At 40.2% G+C, this 24,642-nt stretch overlaps 1 protein-coding gene, 1 long non-coding RNA gene and 1 pseudogene across 20 annotated transcripts in view; 2 read left to right on the forward strand and 1 right to left on the reverse strand.

The window, feature by feature from the left end:
* PLEKHA5 (pleckstrin homology domain containing A5) overlaps positions 1 to 17,803 on the forward strand; it is a 258,725-nt gene extending 240,922 nt beyond the window's left edge. For all 19 annotated transcript variants that reach the window (XM_025283335.3, XM_044941219.2, XM_044941220.2 and 16 more), the window contains 7 exons: positions 3,973 to 4,091; positions 9,021 to 9,230; positions 10,083 to 10,223; positions 10,697 to 10,821; positions 12,462 to 12,607; positions 14,177 to 14,282; positions 16,916 to 17,803. In XM_025283335.3, coding sequence (XP_025139120.3) covers positions 3,973 to 4,091; positions 9,021 to 9,230; positions 10,083 to 10,223; positions 10,697 to 10,821; positions 12,462 to 12,607; positions 14,177 to 14,271 — 836 coding nt within the window. In that variant the 3' untranslated portion in view covers positions 14,272 to 14,282; positions 16,916 to 17,803. The remainder of the gene's footprint in view (positions 1 to 3,972; positions 4,092 to 9,020; positions 9,231 to 10,082; positions 10,224 to 10,696; positions 10,822 to 12,461; positions 12,608 to 14,176; positions 14,283 to 16,915) is intronic.
* Positions 2,363 to 24,642, reverse strand: part of LOC123333209 — a 32,074-nt gene continuing 9,794 nt past the window's right edge. The window contains exon 4 of the long non-coding RNA XR_006550407.1: positions 2,363 to 2,511. This is a non-coding gene — a long non-coding RNA (uncharacterized LOC123333209). The remainder of the gene's footprint in view (positions 2,512 to 24,642) is intronic.
* Positions 20,297 to 20,835, forward strand: LOC102407236 (annotated as a pseudogene).

The raw sequence follows: 24,642 nt of genomic DNA on the forward strand, positions 1-24,642 counted from the left end.
CACAGACAAATTTAAGTTAAAGAGTCACAGTCCTAGTCCTTACCATATTGTTGCATGTAGTTATAAATATGCAGGAATTACTAGACAGCAAACAAAAGTAAATGTTTTTGGTAACTAGATACCCTGGCCAATCCTCCCACAAACAGGGATTATAAAAGCTGGTTCAGGGACTTCCCTGGTGGCCCAGTGGCTCAAACTCCACAGTTGTGATGCAGGGAGCCCCAGTTCACTCCCTGGTCAGGGAACTAGATCTTACATGCCATAACAAAGAACTTGCATGCCAAAACTGAAAAGATCCTGCATGCCACAACAAATCTTCAGATCCCAAGTGCCACAACTAAGAGACTTGGTGCAGCCAAAAAAAAAAAAAAAGCTAGTTCAGGAACTTCCTGGTGGTCCAGTGGCTAAGACTTTGTGCTCCCAATGCAGGGAGCCTGGGTTTGATCCTTGGTCGGGGAACTGGATCCCACATGCCGCAACTGAGTTTGCATACCGCCACTAAAAGATCCTGCATGCTGCAACTAAGACCCAGCACTTTTATATAAAAGCTGGTTTATATCACTTAAATTTTTTGAGAAGCTTCAACAAGTTGAAGAAAAGTAAAGAAAGGAATGTTCAGGCGGAAAATTACATGAAGGGTGGTTCATTAGTCTAGGCTTCCCTGGTAGCTCAGATAGTAAAGAATCCACCTGCAGTGCAGGAGACCTGGGTTCAAGCCCTGGGTGGGAAGATCGCATGGCTACCCACTCCAGTATTATTGCGTGGAGAATTCCATGGACAGAGGAGTCTGGTAAGCTAACAGTCCATGGGGTCACAAAGAGTCAGGCACAACTAAGCAACTAACACATACATCATTAGTCTACTCAGACCACCGTAACAAAATACTATAGAACAAGTGCTTGTTTTGTGGGGGTTTATTTGTTTGTTGGTTTTGTTTTGCATATTTGGCTGTGTTTGGTCTTAATTTTGGCATGCAGGGTCAGTTAGCCCCATATCATGTGGGATATTAGTTCAGGGAGCAGGGATCAAACCCATGTCCTCTGCATTACAAGGCAGATCCTTAACCACCAGACCACCAGGGGAGTCCCACCAAGAGCTTTACACAACAGGCATTTGTTCTTACAGTTCTGCAGGCTGAAAGATCAAGTTCTGGGAAGATTTTCTAACTTTTTATTTTGTATTGGGGGTGCAGTTGATTAACAAACAATGTTGTGATAGTTTCAAGTGAACAACAAAGGGACTCAGCCAGCCATGCTCCCCTCCCATCCATGCTGCCACAGAACACTGAGCAGAGTTCCCTGTGCTATAGAGTCCTTGTTGGTTATCCATTTTAAGTATAGCAGAGTGTACATGTCCATCCCAAACTCCCTACCTATTCCTTTCCACCTCCCTTTTCCTGGGTAACCATAAGTTCATTCTCTTAAGTCTGTGAGTCATAACAACCTCTTTTTAAGCACCATTTTCAGGTCCACAACATCAGGGGCTAGGGTTTCAGCAGGAATTTTAGGAAGACCACTTCAGTCTATAGCAGGAGGCATCCAGGAAGTTACTAAGTGGAGCATGAGAGCCAGCTTTCACTTTGCGACAGGACAAAGCTCAGAGCATGAACATATTAGTAGTCTGCTAGGAGACCCAGTCAGATAAAGTTGGGACCCTCTGAGGGGTATACTCTCAGTGAAAACTGATTAATTTGGTTTCATCAAAATTTAGAACTTTTGCCCATCAGAACAGGAGAAAAAATTACCAATACATACACCTGACAAAACCCTTGTATTCAAAATATATAAACAACTCTTGTAAATCAATAATAAACAACCCAGTGCAGGCATATAAGCCTTGGAGAGCTAACAAATAAGGTATACAAATGACCAGTAAGCACATGGAAAAGTTTACAACTTATTGATCATAAAAGAATTGCAGTTTTAATGCAAATAAAAATCACAATGCACACCATCTAAAATGACTGAACTTAAAAGACTGACTGACTACCTAGTGTTGGTTAGGATGCGGACCAGCTGAAATTCACACACATTTCTGAGGTGGTCGAAGATAGAATAGTCTGGCAGCTTCTTATAATGTTAAACATGCAGTTATCAAACTTAGGAATCCTATGTATCTACCTAAGAAAAATGAAAACATAACTCCTCACAAAGACTTATTCAAGGGTCTTTAAAGCAAGCTTTAATTTATAGTAGACAAAAACTGGAACGGAGAAGGCAATGGCACCCCACTCTGGAACTCTTGCCTGGAAAATCCCATGGACGGAGGAGCCTGGTAGGCTGCAGTCCATGGGGTCGCTAAGAGTCGGACACGACTGAGCAACTTCTCTTTCACTTTTCACTTTCATGCGTTGGAGAAGGAAATGGCAACACACTCCAGTGTTCTTGCCTGGAGAATCCCAAGGACGGGGGAGCCTGGTGGGCTGCTGTCTATGGGGTTGCATGGAGTCGGACACGACTGAAGCGACTTAGCAGCAGTAGCAGCAGACAAAAACTGGAAGCAGTCACATGTCTGTCAAGAAGAGTATGGATAAACAAATTTTAATACTCTTCAGCAAAAAACTCATAGATATATTTACTCATAAAAACTGTACTGTCTGAAATATGTTCTCTCAAAGTTTTTCCTCTTTTAAAATTTGGGTTTTTTTTTAAGTGTAATCCTAAAAATAAAAAAAAAAAATTTAATGTAAAAAAGTGTAATAGGCTCTCATCTGAATAAATTGTCTGAAGTATGCAGATCAATTACAGTATAATTTATATTGTGCCACATGACTTAAAATAGAGCTCTTAAAAATGGACCATGTTGTAAAGCAATTATCCTTCAATAAAAAAAAAAATGGACCATTGACTGACACAACAGAAAAGTCTTTTATTTGCTTTATAAAATTACTTGTAGCAGTCCAGCTCTTCACATCCTCAAATACACAATTCTCATAAACACACAGTTTCATAATATTTCGCCTTGATTCAGCTGCAGATCGTTTGGTTCTTAACCTATAGGGACCGTGAATGGTTGACCACTATCTGGTTTTAGTGGGAAAAATAAGATTTCATTTTTCTGTTGATACTTAGTTCATGTAACATTAGTGAGCCCCAAGAGAGTGATTTTTTTTTTTCCAACAAACCATCAAGATTTGATTAATTCCTTCCTTTACTTGTGTCCCCCGTGGACAAAAGTGCGCCTCTTCTGCTTAAACAAGACAACTATGATACAAGTGAATACATTTCCTGTTAACTGACCACTGGCTTTTATTGTTATGTTAATGATTTTGTGTGTACAGCTGTGTGTTGTTTTCTAATTATAAAAGTAGTATGTATTCATTCTAGAGATTTTCAGAAATGCAAAAAAAAGTTAACTTCAATTACCTATAGTTAACTTCTCTTAACATTGTTAGTAGATTCTTTATTGAGGTAGTGCAGTATGATCAAAAGAGATCAAATGAAAATGAAGGACATTTAGGTAAATGACTACCTTTCGACAATAACTTTGCTAATCTGTGTGACAGGATTAGATTAAGGTACTTTCACCCTCTGAAAATAATTGTAAATATTTCATGAAGAAGGAGAGCAACAACAGGAAAAGCAGAAACCCCAGCCATGATGCTGCTGAGCTATATGGATGTGAAGAAGTCCATTAACCCAGAAACTGCATTTCCTTTACCTTCTTGTCTTTACAGAGCTGTTGTGAAGATATATGATCCATTGAGTATTACTGAATTTTTATAATGTTTTAATGTCATCTGTTATAGTCAGTAGAACTTTACTTCTAAATCTAACCCTAAGTTTGTCTGGTTAGCATCATTGCTGGCTTATAGATAAAATGACTAATGAAGGGTTATTATGTTTCCCTATCTCTTTTCAAACAATAAATTTGCATTCTAATTTTAAAAGTCTCAGAAACTGAATAGATCAGTGAGAGAGATAGTGTCATGTGAAGATGTTTTATAGAACTTACTACTCTTTTTACTTTTAGGTTCCCATTTTCCTGTTGGAGTAGTCCCTCCAAGAACAAAATCACCCACACCCGAATCTTCGACAATAGCTTCATATGTAACGTTAAGGAAAACCAAGAAGATGATGGATTCAAGAACGGTATTTAACTATCCATTAATTTCTAGAAGGATTCTGAAACCTATTTATTGCCACATTTATGTACGTTTTAATTTTAGGGGATTGTTTTGGAAATTTTTTTTGGCACACCACGCAGCTTGCAGGATCTTAGTTCTCCAACCAGGAATCAAACCCATGCCCCCTGCAGTGGAAGTTTGGAGTGCTAACCACTAGACCACCAGGGAATTCCCATCAAAACTTTTTTTTTACATATTCTAAGAAAAAATTAGCAATCTTAATTTCTAAAATTACATTCAGGGAATTAGCACCTCAGGAAGCCCTGGTGGCGCAGTGGTACCATGCGCCACCAGGCATGGCGCCTGCCTATACAGGAGATGTGGGTTCAATGCGCCTGCCCATACAGGCGATGTGGGTTCAGTCCCTGGGTTGGAAGATCCCCTGGAGGAAGAAATGGCAACCCACTCCAGTATTCTTGCCTGGAGAATCCCATGAACAGAGGAGCCTGGCAGGCTACAGGCCATGAGGTCACAGAGTCAGACACGACTGAAGTGATTTAGCAGCCACACAGTTGGCAACCTCAGAGGACAGGCCTAATTTAGGTTTTCTTTGCTCAGACTCCACATGGAGCCTTTAGTGACCAGTTTGTAGAATCTGTTCCCAGATAGCTGCTCCTTGACACCTCTAAGAATTTCCTTAAGAGAGTGATAAACACATTCTGTGATCAGACAAGCTGATGGATTTACAAGCCAGCCTGAGTTTTCAGGGCCTTTCTGCTGTGGGAGACTTAGACTTTGCACCCACTCCAGCACTCTTGCCTGGAAAATCCCATGGATGGAGGAGCCTGGTGGGCTGCCAGTCCATGGGGTCGCTAAGAGTTGGACACGACTGAGCAACTTCACTTTCACTTTTCACTTTCACACACTGGAGAAGGAAATGACAACCCACTCCAGTGTTCTTGCCTGGAGAATCCCAGGGACAGGGGAGCCTGGTGGGCCGCCGTCTATGGGGTCACACAGAATCGGACACGACTGAAGTGACTTAACAGCAGCAGCAGTCCTCTGGTTACAGTGAGAAATGTGAATTAAGAATGAGAAGGAAATCCTCTATTTTTCACACTTTCATCTAAGATCCATTTAATTCAAACTGACTTTTCACCAGTCTAACCTTGGTCTTCTTGGGAAGATTCCTAGAGGATTTAACTCACTTCCCCAAGTACTCTTTCGAAATTTGGACTGCAAAAGAACTTTTACTTTTCACCTTTTTTTTAAACTTTTCATCTTTATAAATTCTATTTATTTGGTATGAGATAAAATGATAAGAAAAGATACTGAAAAGTACAACAAATGATGATTATTCTTGAAAGATACTAAAGTACAAGTACAAAGTATATCCCCAAAATTCTGACAATACTTAACCTCTGCCCTGGGTTCTTTCCAAAACTCTAGCAACTCCACACCAACATCCTAGTCAGTCCTCAGCAGTTGAGTCCAGAGGGCACAAAACACCTGTGTACTCTCTTCTGTAGATCTTCAGTTCAGTTCAGTTCAGTTGCTCAGTCGTGTCTGACTCTTTGCAACCCCATGAACCGCAGCACACCAGGCCTTCCTGTCCGTCACCAACTCCCAGAGTTTACCCAAACTCTTGTCCATTGAGTCAGTGATGCCATCTAATCATCTAATCCTCTGTTGTCCCCTTCTCCTCATGTATTCAATCTTTCCCAACATCAGGGTCTTTTCCAATGAGTCAGCTCTTCCCATCAGGTGGCCTAAATATTGGACTTTCAGCTTCAACATCAGTCCTTCCAATGAACACCCAGGACTGATCTCCTTTAGGATGGACTGGTTGGATCTCCTTGCAGTCCAAGAGACTCTCAAGAGTCTTCTCCAACACCACAGTTCAAAAGCATCAATTCTTCGGCGCTCAGCTTTCTTTATAGTCCAACTCTCACATCCATACATGACCACTGGAAAAACTATAGCCTTGAGTAGACGGACCTTTGTTGACAAAGTAATGTCTCTGCTTTTTAATATGCTGTCTAGATTGGTCATAACTTTCCTTCCAAGGAGTAAGTGTCTTTTCATTTCATGGCTGCCATCACCATCTGCAGTGATTTGGGGCCTAAAAAAATAAAGTCTGACACTGTTTCCACTGTTCTCCCATCTATTTGCCATGAAGTGATGGGACCAGATGGCATGATCTTAGTTTTCTGAATGTTGAGCTTTAAGCCAACTTTTTCACTCTCTTCTTTCACTTTCATCAAGGAGCTCTTTAGTTCTTCTTCACTTTCTTCCATAAGGGTGGTGTCATCTGCATATCTGAGTTATTGATATTTCTCCCGGCAATCTTGATTGCAGCTTGTGCTTCCTCCAGTCCAGCGTTTCTCATGATGTACTCTGCATATAGGTTAAATAATCAGGGTGACAATATACAGCCTTGCTGTACTTCTTTTCCTATTTGGAACCAGTCTATTGTTCCATGTCCAGTTCTAACTGTTGCTTCCTGACCTGCATACAGGTTTCTCAAGAGGCAGGTCAGGTGGTCTGGTATTCCCATCTCTTTCAGAATTTTCCACAGTTTATTGTGATCCACACAGTCAAAGGCTTTGGCATAGTCAATAAAGCAGAAATAGATTTGTTTCTGGAACTGTCTTGCTTTTTCGATGGTCCAGCAAATGTTGGCAATTTGATCTCTTCCTCTGCCTTTTCTAAAACCAGCTTGAACATTGCAAGTTCACAGTTCATATATTGCTGAAGCCTGGCTTGGAGAATTTTGAGCATTACTTTACTAGTGTAAGAGATGAGTGCAATTGTGCAGTAGTTTGAGCATTCTTTGGCATTGCCTTTCTTTGGGATTGTAATGAAAACTGACCTTTCCGAGTCCTGTGGCCACTGCTGAGTTTTCCAAATTTGCTGACATATTAAGTGCAGCACTTTCACAGCATCATCTTTCAGGATTTGAAACAGCTCAACTGGAATTCCATCACCTCCACTAGCTTTGTTCATAATGATGCTTCCTAAGGCCCACTTGATTTCACATTCCAGGATGTCTGGCTCTAGATGAGTGATCACACCATCATGATTAACTGGGTCATGAAATCTTTTTTGTACAGTTCTGTGTGTTCTTGCTACGTCTTAATATCTTCTGCTTCTGTTAGGTCCATACCATTTCTGTCCTTTATCGAGCCCATCTTTGCATGAAATATTCCCTTGGTGTCTCTAATTTTCTTGAAGAGTTCTCTAGTCTTTCCCATTCTGTTGTTTTCCTCTATTTCTTTGCATTGATCAATGAGGAAGGCTTTCTTATCTCTCCTTGCTATTCTTTGGAACTCTGCATTCAAATGGGTATATCTTTCCTTTTCTCCTTTGTTTTTCGCTTCTCTTCTTTTCACAGCTATTTGTAAGTTCTCCCCAGACAGCCATTTTGCTTTTTTGCATTTCTTTTTCTTGGGGATGGTCTTGATCCCTGTCTCCTGTACAATGTCACGAACCTGATTCCATAGTTCATCAGGCACTCTGTCGATCAGATCTAGTCCCTTAAATCTATTTCTCACTTCAACTGTATAATCGTAAGGGATTTGATTTAGGTCATACCTGAATGGTCTAGTGGTTTTTCCCACTTTCTTCAGTTTCAATCTGAATTTGGCAATAAGGAGCTCATGATCTGAGCCACAGTCAGCTCCTGGTCTTGTTTTTGCTGACTGTATAGAGCTTCTCCATCTTTGGCTGCAAAGAATATAATCAGTCTTATTTTGGTGTTGACCATCTGGTGATGTCTCTACATGTTTAATCTCTAAAGTTTCTGTTATATCAAATAAGCTAAAATTTCCTTATGACAGTTATTGGTGTACTTAGTAAGAAAGTGAGAAGTAAAAACTGGTTGTTTAATGTTACTGATGTTTTTAAACCATTCAGTAAACCATAAAAGTGAACCATGTATATGCATATATATATATATATAATATAGCCATCTGATTTATAGAAAATAAATTCTTCCTTAGTTTTATTATTGCTCATAAACTAAGAATGTCTTCTCTACCAGTCTTTTCACAGTAAAAAAAAAAAAAGTGTGACTTGAAACATTACATTTTTAGTATAATAACAGAAATTACTGAGGGACTTCCCTGGTGGTCCAGTGGTTAAGACTTCACTCTCCCAGTGCAGGGGGCCCAGGTTTGATCCCTGGTTAGGGAACTAGAACCCACATCCCATAATGAAAATCTTGTGCAACATAGGAAAAAAAAAAATTACTGATATTTAGAAGCTATGCCTCTTTTTTCTCCTAATTTGAGTTTTATACAATTTCCCATTTTAGCGCTGTGACGTAGGGTCACTGCAGAACTGCCATACCGTTTGGTATTTTTTTTTAAACAAGCAAATACCTTTCTTAAGTTCCTCTTTTCTCCCCTTCCTCCTACCTCCCACCTCTCTCGCTTTCCATCACTGATCATGCATCAGTGCACTCGTAAAGTAATCTGCCTTTCTGGTGTTATGTAAATGACATCTAAACCTGCCACTTTTGGTTTTGCCAACAAAATTAATGCATTTTAAAACACTTTTTTTTTTTAATTAAAAATATTATGTTTATTTTTGTGCTGCATCTTCACTGCTTCTTTTTTCAAGGGCTTTTCTCTAGTTGTGGCGATCGGGAGCTTCTCTGTATTGTGGTGTGTGGGCTCTTGGTTGTGGTGCCTCTCTTGTTGTGGAACACGGGTTGTACGGCCTGCACACTTCAGTAGTTGCCGCTCGAGGACTTTAGAGCAAGGACTTTTGTGGCACAGTTGTTCTGTGGCATGTGGGATCTTGCCAGACCAGGGACTGAACCATGTCCCCTGCATTAGTAGGCAGGTTCATATCCACTGTGCCACCAGGGAAGTCCATTTTAAACATTTTTTTATTTTTACATACTTATTACCCTGTATTCAGGATTCATCTGTTTATTTTTAATTTAAAGGAACGACCAAGAAGTGCAGTGGTACAGCTCTGTTTAGCTGAAAGCACTCGACCTAGGATGACTGTGGAAGAGCAAATGGAAAGAATCAGGAGGCATCAACAAGCATGCTTAAGGGAAAAGAAAAAAGGATTAAACCTTATTGGTGCTTTAGACCAGTCACCTTTACCAAGTCCTTCAAATTTAAGGGATAATCCATTCAGGATTACCCAGGTATATATATCGGTTGTTTTTACTCATTCTTGTGGGTAAATCTAATATCAGTTGAATCTTAGAATCATAGAGTTACATGGTAGATGGGCTTTTAAATATTGGCAACATAGATAGTTATATTATTAACTCTTATGGTATGCCAAGACTGCTTGGTAAAATGGAAATAGCCCTGGATTCAAAAAACCTGGGCTAAATTACTTGTTGACTGCCCTCCTATTGGTTGTAAACTTAATCTCCTCTACTATAAATCAGTAAAGACATAACCTGTCCTGTATATGTCACAGAAATAACAAGAAGATAAAATTTGCTTTCAACAAATGTAAAATTTCCATGTAAGATAGTCCCCAATTCCCCTCCCAATAAAATGTGCAATACTCTGTATCCTAATTTAGCATGACCTAAATTGTAGCAGGGGAGAGCTGGAATAAAAGTTGTACTATGCAGCACATTTTAACTTCAGTCTTATAAAGAGACACCATTCCATCTCTTATTATTTGTTTGTTGGTTATCCTGATTGATAAATCAGAGCAGACTAGCGAACCTTTCCAGAGGCTTCAGTTGGTCGATCCCTGTTTGTTGATGTGGACTAACTGAAAGTGCCTCCCCATCATCATGGAAATCTCTTAGCGTAGTTGGAGAGCAGGCATTTCTAGGAGAGGTTAACAGTTGAGTAACTGTACATTCTACACATTACCAAATAGACGATTAACATATATAAGATGCTACTGTTGTTTCTCATAAGGAAACTTTGCAAATGAAGGGCCAACTTAAAAAAAAAATTAGCAGGTACTATCTGGAAACTACACATACCTGTATAGTATGAATCTAAAATACTGTCTATCTGTTGAACAGGCTCGAAGAAAGGATGATAACTCTAAGGAACTGGACACTGTCATCAGAGAAAATGATGTGAAGTCAAACCATGACACTCCTGCCACAGACACTGTTCAACTAAAAGAAGCTGAACCTCAAAATACGGATTTAGGCGGAGAGGTAGCGAGATTATTTTAGGACACATATTCCAAAGGGATAAATTTTTTAAGATGAGATCAGGTGGGAAGGTTGAAGATAGTTTTGTGTGGCTTTCTGTCACAGAGGATGCTGATCTCAGTGAAATGATAGGTTTCGTGTAATTCCATCAATACATTCAGCCAAGTCAAAAACTGGGTTAACTGAAAACTTAAAACATGATCAGTTGAGGCTGGAATAAATTACCATTACCCCAATTAAAGAATCTTTAATCCCAAAGCAGCCAGCTAATGGCAGTATACTTTTTGTCCTTCTGATGTAGGAAAGGATGTCACTATTTTTAATATACTTGATTCTAAAATATATTTCAGTAAATATTTGATATGGTATAGTGTTTAATAAACTTTTATTTGGGAATCATTCTAGATAATTCACTTATATAGCAAATATGGTAAAAAATAATCATTTGAAAAAGCAAATTTTTCCTTCTTCCATAGTTTAAAAAAACTGAAAATGTTTTTTCTGAAACACTTTTCACACCTGAGCCAAATGGAGTGAATTCTGAGGAAGTGATGGATAAAGAAGGAGACAAAAAAGAGGTGCCTGAACATGTGCCATACAGGTAATAATTAGAGAAAACAAACAAGCAAACAAAGGGATCATTCACTAAATTAAATTCACCTTCTTAAAAATGGTAAACTTCATGGTTAGAGGTCTTAGATGCCACTCCCGTAATATCTTACAAGCTGTAGGATCTTACGCAAGTTACATAACCTTAAATTCGAGTATCTCACCTGTAAAAATGAGGGTAATAGTAGTAACCATCTCACAGGTGTGTTGTAATTTAAATAAGAAAATAAATGTACAGCACTTAACTCTGTGCTAAACACCTAGGAAGTGATTTTAGCTTTTTATTTTATACTTGAGTATAGCCGATTAACAGTATTGTGATAATTTCAGGTGGACAGCAAAGGGACTCAGCCAGACATATACGTGTATCCATTCTCCCCCAGACTCCCCTCCCATCCAGGCTGCCACATAACATTGAGCAGAGTTCCCTGTGCTATTCAGTAGTACTTTGTTGGTAATCCATTTTAAATATAGCAGTGTGTACATATTGATCTCAAACTTCCTAACTATCTCTAGGCACACAAGCTATAGCGAAGTAAGCACCTTACCATTGTCTGTATAATGACAGACGTTGATCAGCTGTCTAAGCTGTCTGATAAGCATTCCAAAAATTATAGTGATTTTCTGTTTATTTTTAACTGTATTTGTTAACTAGCCTTTTAAAATGCATATCCTCAATCTCACCCTCCATAAAAACATTCTCAGTGCTAGAAAAGAGAAATACTGTGATTTCATGTAATAGGAGTGCCTTTATCTCTGAAATGAATAGCAAAAGTGAATCTGGGGTCTTTTAGTTTGGGTTTTGTTTTATGTACTTATTTATTTTTGGTTGCACTGGGTCTTCATTGCTGCTCTGGGGCTGGCTCTAGCTGCTTTGAGCAGGGCTCCTCTCTGTTGCGGTGCTCGGGCTTCTCAGTGCAGTGACTTCTGTCGTTAGGGAGCACAGGTTCTAGGCTTGTGAGCTCAGCAGTTGTGGTACACAGGCTTAGTTGCCCCAAGGCATGTGGGATCTCCCTGGATCAGGGATTGAACCCATGTCTCCTGCATTAGCGGACAGGTTCTTCACCACTGAGCCAGCAGGGAAGCCTTGGGGTGGTGTGTTTTAGATTAGACATTAAGGGACTTGTCAGGCAAATATAATCAGACTTTGTTTGGATCCTGATTTAAACAGGTAACTCTTAAGATGATGTTATAAAGCAGTTGAGGTCATTTGAACACTGATTGGGTATCTGATGGTATTTACAGATTGAGTGATAGGTCCTTAATCTGGTTGAAAATAATTTGGGGAGGAGCAGGCTGAGGGCTTAGAATGAAACAAAATTGACAAAATGTGGATTTAAAAAAAACTTTGAGCAAAATGTTAGCAGTTGTGAAATATAGATGGCTGCATCGTTTCTGTAAAGATTTTTCATAACAGTCAGTTGGAAGAAAAAAATTGCATTCTAATGTAACAAATTTGGGGGACTTCCCTGGCAATTCAGTGGTTAAGACTCCACACTTGCAAAACAGGGGGCATGGGTTCAGTCCCTGGTTGGGAAACTGGGATTCCACACGCCCTGCAGCCAAAATAATAATAATAATAAAAATAGATAAAAAATAACAAATTTTAAAATACCTTTCTATTTTCATTAGCCCTCAAGAGGAGTCACAGATCCCAAATCATAAACCAGAAGGCCCCCCTGCAGAAGATACAAAGGACGATATTCATGAGCAGGAAGAAAATGTTCTTTCTTATGAACTAACTCCTGAGGCTTCTAGAGGAAATCAGACAATGGCAGGTAGGTATTACATGTTTCCTAGTTTTCTCACCAGTGCTTCCTCTGAACCTCTGAATTATTTGCTGTGTGGAGACTCTAGGAAGGGAGCCACTCGGGAACATTACCTGCAGACTGAGAGGTCTTCGCCTTCCCACACCTGCATGGTCAGGAAGACTGCTGCTACTCAGGATCCAGGGCCAGTCCTGTCTCAGCAACTAGAACTGCCCTCTCTCTCCAGCTTGGATGTCACTTCCTTCGTTTGTTTTTTTGATCTTAACCTTAACACATACCTTAAACTTTTTTCTAAGAAGATCTTTTACAACTTGGAAATTCTACCTATCTCTCTGACATTGCATTCCCAGAATATTCATAAACCTCTCCCCCTCTGGGAACTGTGGAAGATTGAAAATCTAAACTATTAATAGTAGAATGGATTTACTTAGCTCCTACCATAATCCACATCTGGGTTTTTCTCTGATAGTAAAAGATCATGAACTGTATAGCATGTAAAAAAAATACATTTTTGTCTATGCTATTCTTTTATACTTTCTGGATTCTTCAAAATCTTTTTTAATGATTTTTGGCAAGGGAAGGGCATAGGGCAATCATACCACTAGTATAAATCATGAGCTTTCCTTCTCATAGTCCATAAGCAAAATCTATTTCCTTTCCCTCCTCCCACCCCCCACCCCTAGTCTTTTTGCAGAAGGGTAAGCACAATGAAATTCAGTTACCTAGGACTGTTCTTAAGAGTATTTTCTGTATCTTATATACCTGTAACATGGAAATGTATATTATCAGCTATGTTCCTTTGTAACCAATGTGAAGCACTGTATTTTCCTTGTCTCTCATCACTTTCAAGGCAATGTGCATGGGCATTCTCATTTTTTACAAAAAATTATCATTGGTCACATCAGGGTTATTCATACAGCAGGTCTGGGTTAAAGGGGGTGTGTGTGTGTGTGTGTGCGCGCGCTCAGGCCTGTCCCACTCTTTGCAACCCCTAGCAGACTAGGCTCCTCTGTCCATGGGATTTTCCAGGCAAGAATACTGGAGTGGGTTACCATTTCCTACTCCAGGGGTCTTCCCGACCCAGGGATTGAATCTTGGGTCTCTTGCACTGGTAGCCGGATTTTTTTACCACTGTGCCACCAGAGAAGCCCAAAGGGCTATGTGGATATATTTAAACCCCAACACTTAAACCATCTGTAATATTTAGCTGCGTGGAACTAGAAAAGCCTTTTAAAGTGAGAAAGGGTTAAGTCACTAAAGACACCTGAAAATTAACCTTGAAACAAAAAAATTAAAAAGAGAATTCTTAATTTTTTCCAGTTTCACTGCAATATAATTGGCATATAACATTATATAAGTTTAAGGTGTACAAGGAAGAAGAATTTTTAAACAGTCTTCAAGAGACATTTCATCCTGAATAATTAGCTGTCAGAATAGCCAAAACGCAGAAGCGAAATGCAGCTAATAATTCCTTCCCGGCACATATTCTTATCGTGCTGGGACCACAGCGTCAGAATTTTCTGCTCCAGAGGTGTCTCCACGGCTTTGACCTTGTCCCATTTTCTCGGTGTGTTCTAGCGCAAAGCCTGCCTCCGTCTCCCGACTCCTCCGCGTCACCCGTCCCGTCCGCGCAGCCGCAGCTCACGGAAGGCTCACACTTCATGTGTGTGTAGTCTCACAACAAGTACGTTATTTCCTTTCGATTCTGTGGTTTACCGTTAAAGTTTTCAACTTGACTTTTACTCCTCTGTTGTTTGAGTGACCAAAACCTGCAATGAATTCTGTCCTGTGTATTAGTGATAGTTGGCAGAGCAAGTAGACCAAGAACTTAAACCATGGCAATAAAGCTTTCCAACATCGGCCCTTCAGTGATGCACTCCGTGACCACATTTTCTCCTGTCTCTTCTTTCATTGTCTGTAAAAACACCCAAACTCGGAGGGAAGGGCCTGTGCCAGGACAGGCCCCCTGGTGTTTTGCAGCTGTGTTCCCAGCTCATGGTTCTTTCCATAGTCGGGTCTGAGAATTCTGTTCAAGTCATTACATTTTGATCCAGAAATGTTTTTTACAGTCAGGGTGACGTATCTTCCGTATTGAGAGTTCGCTAATTCTTTTTAAGGATAAAGAGAAGGTCATGGTACAGCCAACTAGATATGGAATCTAAAATCTTTTAAGATCCATCAGAAATTATTTCTGAATACTTTTTTTTTTTTTTTTTTTCTGAATACTTTTAAGTCATAAAAGTAGTTATCTAAAAGCCACTAGTGGGGACAGGGAGAAGGGCCCTTTCTCAACCAATATTCCTTTGACCACAATTTAGAACTGAGAATAATTTTCTAAGGTCCTTTTTTTTCCTTTCTTAATTTTAAGCCTTTATTTTTGGCTGTGCTCGAACTTGGCTTTTCTCTAGTTGCAGCAAATGGAGTCTACTCTGTAGTTGCGGTGGCTTCTCTTGTCCCAGAGCATAGGCTCTAGGGCACACAGGCTCCAGTAGTTGGAGCGCCCAGGCTCTAAGAGTTCAGGCTCAATGGTTGTGGTGCTCAGGCTTAGCTGTTCTCACAGCATGTGGGATCTTCCTGGATGAGGGATCTAACCCATGTCTCATGCATTGCAGGTGGAGTCTTTACCCATAAGCCACCAGGGAAGCTCCCTGAAGTCTTACTTTTAAACTTTATCAACAGTTGGTACATTTTACATCAATTTTGTACTTACATACTTTATTTTTCAGAAAAGCTGTGAGGTATAGAGTCAGCATTTTATGCCTTCGTATATGCCAGATCTTCTAATGTTTAATGCCTTAGGATTACCACCTATTTCTGTTAAACAGTTAAAGCTATGAAAACACCTACAGATTTTTTGAGCATAATTATAAACATGTTCTTTGATTTTTGGATTTTCAAAATAAATGACTACAGACACTAACTTGACTCAGTTTTTTATCCAGTAGTGCTCACATTTTCTAGAATCTACTTCCATTCACACCTTTTTTGGTAGAAGCTGTAACCTATGTCCCTTTTTTTCAGCCAGAGGATTTATGTTTAACTGAAGGCAATGGCACCCCACTCCAGGACTCTTGCCTGGAAAATCCCATGGACAGAGGAGCCTGGTGGGCTGCAGTATGTGGGGTCGTTAAGAGTCGGACACGACTGAGCAACTTCACTTTCACTTTTCACTTTCATGCATTGGAGAAGGAAATGGCAACCCACTCCAGTGTTCTTGCCTGGAGAAGCCAAGGGACAGGGGAGCCTGATGGGCTGCCGTCTCTGGGGTGGCACAGAGTCAGACACGACTGAAGCGACTTAGCAGCAGCAGCAGCAGTCTTGTATCTATAACTTTTATTTGAGATCATGTCTATCTGGAGCCCAGAAGAGGCTTGCTTTGTTGTCATTTGGATCTCTGCAGGATTGTCGTCCTTTCTGGGGTTATAAACCCCATATTTGTTACAGTCTTACCTGTGTCTTTGCTCTGTCACTCATACATTTAAACTTTAAATACATTCAGAAGTAGCAGTTGCCACTAGTGACAGAATAACACCAAACACAGGGATAATAAACATTATGTGCCCTTGATGCCTCCTGTGCAAAGAATTGATCAATGGCCTCTGTCTGTCGTGGTGGGGACATGTACTCTAAGAGCCACTCTCATTATCTTTTGGTTCAATAAACAAGTTACAACTCACTGTACTCAGACCATTATGACAGTTAGGAATGTTCACAGTTAAAACTCGAATACATGGCCAGGTTCCGTAAGTTGTTATTATTGGATTTTGTTTTGTTTTGCTTTTGTCCCAAGAACCATTGGCATTACCTGCTGGCATGCGATCCAGGGTTTGCTGGATATTTTCTAACCTTGTGGCGTGCAGCCATCACAGCCAACCAGTGGCATTCACGTTTGCATTATTTTACAGTCCATCTTCTCGTTGTGCGTGTGTCATTTTTCTGAACTTTTTTGGGCAAGACTTAGGGAGGTTTCACACAAGACAGACACACCACTATGTAGGCAGCTTAATATAATACTACATATTTTAGTAAAGTCATACAGATCTCTGCTCATTTTGTCAATCTTTTGGATTCAGCCAGAAGTTTGGGTCCTTTTTTCCATCTGAATTGCCATTTAACTGCATTGTGTTTCTTTGCTTTGTCAATTAAGCTTATGGAAATGAAGAGAAGATGTCCTTCAATGGTTATTATGTTTTAGGATTTTCATGGCCATGCTTGTCAGTTCTTTTGTTAGAGAATGTCACCCTCAGTTACTTTAGGAAAGGGTCACTTATTAACTTTGCAGATGTCAAAGTAATTTTCCTTCTCTGTATTTTTCAGCTATACTGACTTCTGTTGAAACCATTCAGAGCTGAGGACATGGACCTTTGGCAATGTGAGAAGATATTGTATAGTATATTTTAAATCTATGAAATTCATAGTTCTGATGCTTTTGGCCACAGAGCATCGTTTTATCACTTCTGGAAAATGTTTATTCCAAAACAGCTTTAATGGCCCATATGTACACTCAAGGTTCTGTAATGTAATCTCAAGGTTATTTCTCTGACACCAGCTTGCTGCTATGATTTCAAAGCACATAAGTAAAGGTGCTTTTTAGTGTGCAGTCTACAGCCAGAGCTTACATAGTTGCTGATCTCCAGGTTTTGATGTTTCTAAAGTCTGGGTGGATTTATATTTCTTTTCACTTTTCAATACAGAAAATTTAGTTATTATTTCCAGTGAAGCTTGTTTTCCTTTTTTTTTTCTTCTTCCTCCCATTTCAGCTACTGCAATGCTTTGTTTCACACTTAATTTGTAAAAATTTTATATATATATTTAAAATGTGCCATTTTATTATTGCTAAGTGAAGTATGTCTCGTTTCCTGCTATAATTATTTCTCAGTCAGATTGCATTGTCAGCAGTTACTGCCACACTCTTGTCAGCTTAAACACAAATGTTACCGCTTACTTTTTCTTAAAAAGCAATTTAAAATGTAGGTATTTTGAAGTACTGGGCTTCTACTTCATTGGACTAGATGTGTACAGCAATAAGCAGGTTTTCAAATCCAGTACTTAGTTTGTGTACAAATGTAATTATGTTCATTGTGTATATATTATACAATGAGCACACGTAATGTAAGTATTAAAGGCTACTTACTATTGTTTAAATGCAAATGTTCATATCTCATTTCTTTTTTATCATGTTAAATAAATGTTGATGTTCTTAAATGACTTGTGTTAGAATTTTTGCTCTTCCCGTGTGAAATGGAAAGTCTGAGACTTTAAGAGACTTCTCAATGAAAAAGTAGTCTGTTAATCTCATTGCAGACAGCACCAGAACAGAACTGTGTCTGTCGTCCAACTCAGCTCTCCCATGTCGAAGCTGAGAGAGAGAAACTGACTTGGCCACAATCGCTTTACACTTAATGACAAAATCTGCACCAGAATAAAGTTTCTCTGACCTTTCAACACCAGTGGGCAAACTTAGTTTTGTCAAGTCTTCTGTACCTACTTCCTCTTTCCGTTGGTTTTGGTGTCATAGAAAGTAGCTTCTAGCATCTGTAATCTCGCTCTACTTAGGGGATTGGACTTGGGGTGGGGGCAGGGGCAGCCAGTTACTTCTCTGACCCGGGTAACGAGAAACCATTTCATCATCATAAGCAGGACCCTCCGAGATCGTTTTCTCTTACAACACATTCTGTGCAGATGTTCACGCTCTTCAGAATCAATTACATTTCCTTCCCTGTATAACCTTTTGTTCAGGCTATATATTGTTCCCAGAGTACAAGGAAATGTGATGCTTTGGGATTCCTATATAACACGGTTGAAACTAAATCGGCACTGGTCAGTCTTTTTTTTTTCATGCTATGTTAAAACAGATTTAATTTAAAATGCACATGTGTAAGAATTCATCCAAACAGAAATACACAAAATGAAGTGCAAATAGATACAGTCTGTAATGTAGGAGGTGAACGAAAAGAGAGGTAAAAATGGGAGAAGAATGTATAGCGCTGTCTGTCCATATAAACATGATTACATATGTCACCTTTTTCTGAAGATGGCTTCTCAAAGGAAATAGTCAACAGATGATGATTTCCCTTTAGTCATGATACAGAGATTGTTGTCAAGTTTTTATGGGTATGTTGAGGTTGAAAGTTGATGTTATTCTTTGGGTTTTGTTTGGGTATTTTTGTGCTGTGTTTGTCTTTATGTTTGACTGGTGTGTGTGGTATGTTACTTTTAATTTACTCTAAGCACACTTTTTGAACTATTGCAAGAAGGAAAAAATGTCCTATCCTGGAATATGTGGATGCTAGGGAGAATTTGAAGAAAGCAGTATAAAGTAGTTGTAACTCTTCATTCTGGCTTTCAACGTTTCAGAAAGCCAGATGAAAATCATATATTTACAAACAGTATGTCAATACAGGTATTTGTTACAGGATATAGTAGAGGGACTATTAATATGCTTTAAAAACTTGTACTAGATCAGTACTCTCTATCCGACCTAAAGCTCACCTTTCCCAACTTTGCCTTCTTATAGGAGAGGTACATAGAGAGTTCAGGAAGTCCCAAGGCTCATGGTAAGGAGGGCAGAGAGACTGGTAAGGCCATTACACCAAGTTGAGGGGGTAGGGGTTACCGTAAGGGCCACCTCTCAGCCATGGAAGTAAGCTTTAGAGTTCAGTGCATGGCTAGTTGGGTTGGTTTCTCAGTCATCACATCCATGTACCTCACCCATCCCCAATGATTTGACAGTTGACAGCCATAGGGTGGTTGAAAAGTAAACAGGTTGGGAATTCCTTGGTGGTCTGGTGGGTCGGATTCCAAGCTTCCATCGCAGGGGGCAACAGGTTTAATCTTTGGCCAAAGGGAAAAAAAAGGAAATAGATAACCATAGACAAGAGATCTGCAAATTTCTCTGGTTCAATGCCTTCAAAAGTTTTTCACTTTTAATATTTAGCTTAGCTGCATCAGGTCTTAATTGTGGCACTTGGGATCTTCCATCTTCATTGCAGCATGCAGGATCTTCTCGGTTTTTTTAGTGGCAGCATGTGAACTCTTTAGTTGTGGCATGTGGGATCTAGTTCCCTGACCAGGGATCCAACCCAGACCCCCTGCACTGGAAGTGCAGAGCCTTAGCCACTGAATCACCAGGGAAGTCCTCTACAAAAGTAGTTTTAATAATCATGTGCCCCTTTTTACATTTAAAATTTGATATCCACAATTTTTCATAAGTTGGAATAGTTAAAAAGAATGCAGTTTCTAGCATGCTGTAAATATTAACTTTTAAAATAAACCTGTTACCTCAATTTTTGTAAATGTACCCAACAGAGTCTACATGCTATTTTGGTACATATATCTTCCATTTTTAAAGGTACAAACCAGCCTTTTAATTTTTTTGTTTTTGTTTTTTGACTGTGCCACACAGCTTACAGGATCTTAGTTCCTTGACCAGAGATTGAACTTGGACCACAGCAGTGAAAGCCCCAAGTCCTAACCACTGGACCTCCAGGGAATTCCCATAGCTAATATTAATCAAGGGCTAACTTTATCTAACTTTACAGTTTCTAAATTTACTAGGGCTCTATTACTCATTATCTTGTTTGAGCAGTGTTTTTAGACTGGGCCACAGTTTATCATGTATCAGAATCACCTGAAAAGCTTGTTAAAACACAAATTGCTGAGCCCCATCCCTAAAATTTCTTATTCTGTCTGTCCGGAGTGTGATCCAAAAATGTGAATTCTAGCTCTTTCCTCCATTGCCGCTAAGGTGCTCAGTTCTTCGGAGGAAGCTAAGGCCGTTTTGGGGTGAGGCCCTCACTTCATCCGGCGACTAGCACCGCACCCGGCAGCCCCCACCTAGCACTCGCTCGCACCATGGCCTCCGTCTCCGAGCTCGCTTGTATCTACTCTGCCCTCATTCTGCACGACGATGAGGTGACGGTCACAGAGGATAAGATCAATGCCCTCATTAAAGCAGCCGGTGTAAATGTTGAGCCTTTCTGGCCAGGTTTGTTTGCAAAGGCTTTGGCCAGTGTCAACATCGGGAGCCTCATCTGCAATGTGGGGGCTGGTGGACCTGCCCCAGCGGCCGGTGCTGCACCAGCAGGAGGTCCTGCCCCATCCACTGCTGCTGCCCCAGCTGAGGAGAGAAAGTAGAAGCAAAGAAAGAAGAATCTGAAGAGTCTGATGATGACATGGGCTTTGGTCTTTTTGACTAAACCTCTTTAGTAACACATTCAATAAAAAGCTGAGCTGTTTAAAAAGAAATGTGAATTCTAATTCTTAACAGTTTTCCAGGTGATACTGATGTCTGCGCTCCAGAGACCACACCTTGAGAACTTCCGATATAGAACAAGGCTCTGTGTTGTTCACTGAGTTTTTATTTTTGTGTTCATTGAGTTTTTGTGATGTTCATTGAGTTACATGTGGTGGTAAAAAGGGGCTTCAGGATAAATTCAGTTTTTATTTATGAAGGTGTGCATCAGTCAGTTCAGTTCAGTCGCTTAGTCATGTCTGACTCTTTGCAACCCCATGAATCGCAGCACGCCAGGCCTCCCTGTCCATCACCATCTTCTGGAGTTCACTCAAACTAACGTCCATTGAGTCTGTGATGCCATCCAGCCATCTCATCCTCTGTCGTCCCCTTCTCCTCCTGCCCCCAATCCCTCCCAGCATCAGAGTCTTTTCCAATGAGTCAACTCTTCGCATGAGGTGGTCAAAGTACTGGAGTTTCAGCTTTAGCATCATTCCTTCCAAAGAACACCCAGGGCTGATCTCCTTCAGAATGGATTGGTTGGATCTCCTTGCAGTCCAAGGGACTCTCAAGAGTCTTCTCCAACACCACAGTTCAAAAGCATCAATTCTTCAGCACTCAGCCTTCTTCACAGTCCAACTTTCACATCCATACATGACCACGGGAAAAACCATAGCCTTGACTAGACGGACCTTTGTTGGCAAAGTAATGTCTCTGCTTTTGAATATGCTATCTAGGTTGGTCATAACTTTCCTTCCAAGAAGGTGTGCATAGAGTGTAGAAAAACTAAGACAAATAATGTAACAACTTAGAGATGTTCTATCCCTAGGCCCAAAGGGGTAATGGAAGAAGCAGATAGAACCCATAGAAGAGAGTCATTTGAAAGAAGCCTTACTCTGAGAAACCAAGCCAGCTTCAGTGAATGCATCCTGCAAAGATGAGGTAGAGCAAGAAATTTCCGATGGCTCTGTCTTATTGCCAGGGCTCCCACTGGCTGAACCCAGTGAGATTCGGAGGTCACAAGAGTTGTGTTGGGTGTGGCTGGGAACTCCTGAGGGTTTCCTGGACCTTCTCAGAAGATCTTTGCAGTCAAAACTGCTTTCATAATAACACTAGGATTGTTGTTCGGTCGCTGTCGTGTCCAACTCCTTGTGACCCCACAGACTGCAGCACACAGGCTTCCCTATCCTTCACTGTGTTCTGCAGTTTGCTCAAACTCATGTCCATTATTTCGGTAATGCCATCCAACCATCTCATTCTCTGACGCCCCCGACTAAGATGGTATTTGCCTTTTTCCACTTTCATTCTCTCAGTAGTGAATAGTGGCGTTTTCCAAAGGCTGTCTTGTGATACTTCAGCAGCTTGAGTGCAGAAGGAAATGAGAAAATCCACCTATCTTCTGTTAATCCTGATAGAAAAGGGCATTATAATGCAAAGCAATTTTTTTTTAATTAAAAAGTGTTTATGTTAACATGTAGTGGGTTTATTACTGTAATTTTTGATGAGCAAGTAAATATTTCAAACATGTTTCAGCTTTATAACCTATTGCCATAAATTCCGATAAGATATAAGTCACAAAACAAGCTATGTAGAGTCCTTGATAGTTGTTTAATATGTGAGAATTGTGAGACCCAAAAGTTTGAGAACCCCTTATATTGTCCATCTGTACTCATATAGAAAGGATGTGAGAGCTGGCTCATAAAGAAGGCTGAGTGCTGAAGAACTGATACTTTTGAACTGTGGTGCTAGAGAAGACTCTTGAGAGTCCTTGGACTGCAAGGAGATCAAACCAGTCAATCCCAAAGGAAATCAATCCTGAATTGGAAGAACTGATGCTGAAGCTGAAGCTCCAGTACTTTGGGCCACCTGATGCGAAGAGCAGACTCATTGGAAAAGACCCTGATCCTGTGAAAGATTGGAGTTAAAAGGAGAAGAGGGCAGTGGAAGATGAGATAGTTAGATAGCATCACCAACTCATGAAAATGAATCTGAGCAAAGTCTGGGAGACAGCGAAGGACAGAGGAGCCTGGTGAGCTGCAGTCCATGGGGTTGCAAACAGTTGGACACAACTTAGTGACTGAACAAAAAAACAAAATAATCCATAGAAGTCAGCCTCCTGTTGCAGGGGATAAGTTGAAAACTTTAATAGGAAAGGAGATACCAGCCCATCTTTCCAAGGATGATGCTTCTTGCAGTCAATACTTACAAATCATCACCACTCTGCTCCTTGAACTGGAAGCCTCAGTATCTATGAGTCATCCAGAGCCTGTGAGTCCCTCTTGGGCCCTGCAGGCTACAAATCATTAATGAAAAATGACTCAGAAAGCTGGCATCCAGACATACAAAGGTGTAAAAAGGCTGAGAATTTTTACTTAATTCTCTCTCATACCCAATTCATACTTTCTTATTCTCATTAGCCTTGGGTGAGTACAAAAACATAGTTAAAATATTTAAACAGGACTTTCCTGGTGGTCCAATGGTTAAGACTTCACCCTCCAGGGGGTTCAGGGTTGGATCCCTAGTTGGGGAACTAAGATTTCACATGCTGTGCAATGCAACTAAAAAAATAATAATAAGTAAAATATAATTCTGTTAAATTTTAAAAAAATATTTTTTTGTAAATATAGACATGTTATTCCACAACAACATGGAGTAGCAACCATGAAAGAATCCATGACATGATCTACCCAAATGATATTTGCTAAATGTGATTTCTGCACAGACATTTGTGTCACCTGTAAGAAATTGCTATCCTCTGACTGTTGGGGTGTCTGGTTCCACCCAACATAAGAAGATGAATGACTCAGCCCTTTGGATGACAAGTAGCAACTTAAGCTGTTCAGAAACTTGTTCAGCATATGCCTGAAAGTAGCAGATGCTCAAAGGATCCCTAACTTTTTTTTTTTTTTTTGGAGACATCTCTGACCAAGGTCCTTCCCAAGGGTGCTGGGGTTGTGGAGACATTTGGACTGCCAAAGAGCAGGCCTGAAATGGAGATCATATCTGTAACATCCTATGGGAAAGTGACAGGGATATAATAGAACTGCTGGAATTTCAAACAAACTGGCTGCTAGCTGTTTCCCCCAACACTGCCCACAAGCAAAGAGAAGGGAAGCAGGCTGCTTCCAATAAGTTAGTTCTCTGATCTAACCTGAAATTTACAAAAGAAAGAATACAGGCATTCACTAAACATATGCATTATCCCTGGTAAACCAAGATAGACAAATTGAAACAATGAAGTATCCTTTTTTAATCTATCAGTTTGGAAATGGTGCAAAAAAAAAAAAAAAGATAATGCAATCCATAATCCACATGCATTTCAAAATTGGTTAAGTAAACATATAATATTATATGTCTTGGCTCAATGAAGCTGAGGAAAAAAAATTTTTAGAGCCTTGTCAATGGTTTTTCTTTATTTATTTCAATTGGAGGATAATTACTTTACAATATTGTGGTGGTTTTTGCTATACATCAGAAGCTGGAAATTTTAAAACGGCAGATCTCAGGTTAACTATTCTTAACATGCCCATGGGCTTCCCAGGGGTGCTAGTGCTAAAGAACCCGCCTGCCAGTACAGGAGACATTAAGTGACTGTGGATTAGATCCCTGGATCGGGAAGACCCCCTGGAAGAGGGCATGGCAATCCACTCCAGTATTCTTGCCTGGAGAATTTCATGGACAGAGGAGCCTGGAGGGCTACAGTCCATAGGGTCGCATAGAATCGGACATGACTGAAGCGACTTAGCACGCATGCACAGCAGAGAAAGGCATATACTCAAATAGAGATAGGCTGGGACTTAGGACCCAGGGT

Source organism: Bubalus bubalis, chromosome 4 (genome assembly GCF_019923935.1).
Source record: "Bubalus bubalis isolate 160015118507 breed Murrah chromosome 4, NDDB_SH_1, whole genome shotgun sequence".
Lineage (NCBI taxonomy): Eukaryota > Metazoa > Chordata > Mammalia > Artiodactyla > Bovidae > Bubalus > Bubalus bubalis.